The 5,170-nt window shown below is 50.3% G+C and overlaps 2 protein-coding genes across 2 annotated transcripts; one reads left to right on the top strand and one right to left on the bottom strand.

Moving 5' to 3' along the window:
- The first annotated feature begins 366 nt into the window (after nucleotides 1–366).
- On the top strand, nucleotides 367–3,410 carry LOC123126944 (SUMO-conjugating enzyme SCE1). Its single transcript, XM_044546744.1, has 5 exons — nucleotides 367–674; nucleotides 764–847; nucleotides 2,717–2,869; nucleotides 2,951–3,064; nucleotides 3,149–3,410. The coding sequence occupies exons 1-5, from the start codon at nucleotides 603–605 to the stop codon at nucleotides 3,209–3,211; spliced, it is 486 nt and encodes a 161-aa protein (XP_044402679.1). The 5' UTR covers nucleotides 367–602; the 3' UTR covers nucleotides 3,212–3,410.
- Nucleotides 3,411–3,608: 198 nt separating this feature from the next.
- Nucleotides 3,609–4,917, bottom strand: LOC123126928 (putative expansin-A30). Its single transcript, XM_044546743.1, has 2 exons — nucleotides 4,722–4,917; nucleotides 3,609–4,626 (listed from the first exon to the last, which is right to left on the bottom strand). The coding sequence occupies exons 1-2, from the start codon at nucleotides 4,879–4,881 to the stop codon at nucleotides 4,001–4,003; spliced, it is 786 nt and encodes a 261-aa protein (XP_044402678.1). The 5' UTR covers nucleotides 4,882–4,917; the 3' UTR covers nucleotides 3,609–4,000.
- Between the last annotated feature and the right edge of the window lie 253 nt (nucleotides 4,918–5,170).

The raw sequence follows: 5,170 nt of genomic DNA, 5'->3' as shown, positions 1-5,170 counted from the left end.
TGATCCAGAAAGCTACAACCAGTTAGCACAAAAAATCGGGCAGATCTTCCACCGCCATGGCTGCTGCGCGAGGGAGGGGGAGGAGGGTCGCCGGAGTTGCAAAACAGGGCCATGCCCATCGGTGAGCTCGTGTTTTATTTCGTGGCGTCGGAGGTGCTCGCAGCAGCGGGCTCGGAGTTGTTTCTGCGACAGCAAACTCACAGCCGGTGGAGCGGGCAAGGCCATGACTACTGCGGGAGGAAGAGAGACGGAGAGGAGAAGCGAGATTGGGAAGGGAGAGAAACAGAGGAGGGAGATGATAGATAAGTGTTTGGATGGATAAGAAAGGAAGGGGGGCGGTGCGCGGGTCCCATGGGAAGGGGACACGTCTGATGAGAGGAGCAGCGAGCGTTCAATCTATGTATGTGCCGCGTGCGACCGGCCCAACGTTTGGCCGGCGCACCGGCCACAAACGTTTCCCAAAGAGATTTCCGTAGAAAAAAGAGAGGAAAAGAGATAAAAGGGAAAGGAAGAACTAACGCATCGTCGTCTGCGAAGACTGCGAAACCCAAACCCCAGACTCAGCGACAGAGAGCAGCCAGTAGCCTCCTCCGCCGCCGCCCATGTCAGGAGGAGGGATCGCGCGGGGCCGCCTCGCGGAGGAGCGCAAGGCCTGGCGCAAGAACCACCCCCATGTCCGTATCACCCCCCTCCCTGTTAGCGTCTCACCCCCCGCCCCTCCTACCGGCGATTCGGGTCTTGATCTGGTCCTTCTGGTTCGCAGGGATTCGTCGCGAAGCCGGAGACGGTGGCCGACGGGTCGGTGAATCTCATGATCTGGAACTGCACCATCCCCGGAAAGCAGGGGGTAAGTACCTGAGTAACTGTGGAGCGCCCGATTCGATCTGGTTTGGTCTGTGAGGCAAAGGGCTTGTCTTTGATAGTGATATATTGCGCAATCGCCTCTTGCGTGTGTGTGAAAATTGAGGGTTTCTGGACTTTCGTGGTATTATTACAGTAGTAGACTACTAAAACTAGGTTCGATGGGTGCTTTGGCCTATGTCTGGTGGTTCATCTATGGATTATGTTACCTATTTGTTGGACTGGGTATTAGGAACTGTGATGTTATTCGTGACAAATTACTAATCTTCAGTTCTTCCTCGTCGTGTATCTGTTACCCCAACCTAGGAGCTATAGAACTAATGTGCCTTCTGTCCATACTTTGCGTACAACAAAACTGTAATACAACATCAGTGGCAACAAAGCCTTGATTCCCAAGCATGTTTGTGCAGGCTAGAGATGAAACACACAACATGAGCCACAGGAACCCAAGCAAAAAGTTAATGATTTTGGCCACATGATACTTTTCTATAACACGATTCGCCTTCACCCATTTTGATGTGACCAGGGAACTCAAGTTATCTGGTCATGCCTTTTTTATTTTTTTGAGGAATCAGGCAGGTGTACTGCCAATGCATTTAAGAAGAAAAGAAGTTTTTACATGATCAAACAATCAGGTCCAAAAAGATCAGACCTCAAGAAAAGAAAATTAATAACGACTACTCGTGTCTAGTGGTAGTGGGCGCTGCGAAACAAACCCATCAAAACCCAAACATCACCGAGCTTTAGAAGATAAACATCATGCTTAATGCGCTCAGCTAGACGTTTCTGTACCTGTGCATTGCTCAAAAACGCGTCTGTTATGTTCCTTAATATGTGCCAACTGCAGTAGCTATATGCTACAGCTGAGTGTAGACAAGCCGTAGGAGTATGCAATTCACCTTACGGTGCTGCTCATCCATTCATGTGTATATATAGTGCACTTTACAAAAGAGGCATAGAGCGCAGTCCACGGTTTTCACAAGGCACGCCGTGCGCAAGAAGTGGTGATCTTGTGCGGCGTGCGTGGCTGCGTGAGACCAGAATGTGCAGCTAGGGTGATTGCTAATTGCACTGAGAGTCTGAGATCAAAGAGTCGTCAGCTCGTCACTGATAGCTGCTGAAAAAGAAAACCTCCAGGCTGCTGGCAAAGTGAACTGATGATGAGCAAGGTGTAATGTTAGCTTATCAAATCAGTTTTGGCCATGAGAGTCCACATGCCAAAAGAGTAGGATCAGGCATGTAGAGTTTTCAGGAAGCTCATCACATAGGGTGATAGGGAGCACATGGTGTTGTTTGGGATGCCATGGTTAGAAATATTTTTATTGGTGAGAAGTCTTTCCTGAAGCCAAAGCCAAAGAAACTATCGGTACTTATGTTCCATTTTTATAGTCCATACCTTGGTGAGGTTGACACTACAATAGGATCCCTAAAATGGCAAATGTAGGCAGGAGAGGCTGAATACGACCTGTTAGCAGATGCCATGCTTTCCTGCTGCCGTTTTTGAGACTAGTGGGAAAGGATTCACAACAATGCCAGAGACATGCAAAGTTGTTGGATCAACAGGGGGAGTAGGACGGAATTTCTGTATAGATAGATAATGTGCAGTCAAACCATTCTGCCTTGCATCTGGTGGACTTTGCTAATCTCTTGCATCTGTTTTCCCAGTTGTGTGATATGACTGTTATGGTGAATATATGTTCTTCACTTTGTATTTCTCTTTCTTGTTTTGTCATGCTGTTAACTCATTGCTCACTTTGTATATCTCTTTCTTGTTTTGTCGTCCCTGTTAATTCATTCCAAAAGGTCTGGATTTTTTGACTGAAGTGTCTTAACTACTCCCTCTTCATTTGCGCAGACTGATTGGGAAAGTGGATACTACCCACTTACTCTCCACTTCAGTGAGGACTACCCTAGCAAACCTCCCAAGTGCAAGTTCCCGCAGGGTTTTTTCCACCCAAATGTCTATCCTTCAGGGACGGTCTGCCTCTCGATTCTTAATGAGGATAGTGTAAGCGCAGCAAAGCTATTTACTTAGGTTTTATTGAAATGGCACACCACCAAATTTACAGTTCAAGTTGCATATTCTCAGGGTTGGAGACCTGCCATCACTGTTAAGCAGATTCTAGTTGGAATACAGGATTTGCTTGATCAACCTAATCCAGCTGATCCTGCCCAGACTGATGGTTATCACCTCTTTATCCAGGTTAGAATTAAAAACTGAACAAGATTCTTTCATCCGTTAGTCTTTCAGTATCATCCATTCACATTGTTTTCTTTTGCTTTGCAGGATCCAGCAGAGTACAAGAGACGCATTCGGCTGCAGGCCAAGCAGTACCCTGCTCTGGTTTGAGGATCCAACGTAGCAGTCTAAAATCATAAATTACCGCACCTGAAAATATGAAGTATGACTAAATATAACCGAAAGCGGGGTATTGTGGAGAGCTTTCCATTGTGACCGTGGACATTTGTGACGTGTGGTCTGGTGTTGACCAAACAAAAATCAGGTCCTTCTGCTTGAATGATGGATGTGTGGATACTTTTAAACTTGACTCCTTGATTGTGTCTTCTTGACTTTTTTTTGTGTGATTGTTTCGGTGATCTCTTCAAAAATAATTTGATGTGAACACTTCCTTTTAAAGGAAGAGGTAAAAGAAGGGGCAAGGGCAACCCAGTTGAACCCTAAATACAGTAGGACTTTAAAAAGGGGACGGGTGTTCAATAAAGTTAATGATTCTCTGTAGGCGATTTCTTGTCAGGAGAATTGATCTGTGCTTGTTATTTTTACAAATCAGTATTCTTGTGGCTTGGTGTTATTAGGGTTGTAGCAACTTTAGTCTGTCCACCAGCCACCTCTGATTGCACGGAAAAGTTAATTGAACTAGGGTGTTTTTAGACACAATACAACCTGCAAATGTTTTGCTTTGATCGTGCTGCAGAGTTTTACACTATCAGTCGTGCGTCAAACCCCCCCGTGGTTCACATGGACAGGGGCAACGCGCGACGGTGTCCTAGAGAAAGTAAGGAACGAAGCAACGAAAAACGGTAGAGGGCAACGATCATCCCAGCAGAGCACCGCAGAGCGTTGTCAGTGTCACAGCCCCTGCTTCTTGTGCCGTGCCTCAGACCTTCGCTTCGGCTCCTATTTGAAGTTGGCGCGAGCCTGGTACGTGAGCCCGATGCTCCAGCTCGCCGGCGCGGCGTCGGCGGCGATGATGGTCAGCCCGGTGGTGTACGAGGTGAGCTTGAAGCTGAGCGCCTGGCCGCCGAGCTGCCCGAACGCCTGGTACGAGGCGCCCCAGTTGTGGCTCATGCTCAGCCACCCCATGCCGCCATTGCCCTTCACCCACATCTCCCCGACGTCGCCGGCGCCGCCGACGTTGGTGACGTACACCAGCAGCCAGTGCGGGTTCCCCTGGAACGCGAACCGGATCCCGCCCTTGCGCATGCACGGCACCCTGCGGTACATGACGGGGACGATGCCCGCATGCCAGTCGGCCATCTTCTTGAAGGCCGGGATGGCGAGGTCGAAGTGGGTGCGCGGCGGGTTGCACCAGCCGCCGTTGTTGGTGTCCTGCGCCCAGTTGGGCGGGCACAGGTTGGTCGCGGTCACCGTGATCACCGGCGAGCCCCTGTAGCAGGCCGTGGCTTTCAGGCACCGGATCTGGTAGCACGTCCCGCACCCGTAGCCGTCCAGGAACAGCGTCGAGCTCAGCGCCGCCGTGTCCGCGCCGTACCCCGCCGTGATATCGTACCCGCACGCCCCGCCTGCGAGAACACAAGCACGATACATCAGCATAACAAGGAAACAAGCATGCATGGTCATTGACCAATGTAGTACGTGTGCAGTGCAGGCGACGTACCCATCGTCTCGGCCGTAGCCTCGTCGCCATAGAACGTGGCGTGGGCGGGAGTCCACTGCATGGCCCTGAACCTGGCGTCCACGGTGGTGGCCACGCCGGCAAGGGAGACGAGGAGGACCAAGACGGCCGCGGACTTGGACTTGGACGCAGCAGAAGCCATTGCCTTCGCTTCGCTTTGCCTTGTAGTAGTGCTCTCTTCTTGGCTGAGTTCTGTCAGAAGATGGCATGGGGCGAGTGGATTTATAGTGTGCACTACGTCGGATTGGATCAATCAGTGTGGTGGTTAGATCAGCCGGTGATGATTGAGGAGGAACATATATCGTTCAATCTTCGGGCCAAGTCGTGCCTGCACGCAGTCGCGAAATCGTGCAGATTTGTACGGCGTGGCATACGTGCGGGCAAGGAACCGAGCTGTACTCTGTTATTCTGCCGTTTTGCTGGTAGACCGG

The sequence above is a fragment of the Triticum aestivum genome, chromosome 1B (genome assembly GCF_018294505.1).
Source record: "Triticum aestivum cultivar Chinese Spring chromosome 1B, IWGSC CS RefSeq v2.1, whole genome shotgun sequence".
Lineage (NCBI taxonomy): Eukaryota > Viridiplantae > Streptophyta > Magnoliopsida > Poales > Poaceae > Triticum > Triticum aestivum.
The sequence above is the reverse complement of the archived record's forward strand: the minus strand, read 5'-3'. Positions and strand labels throughout refer to the sequence as shown.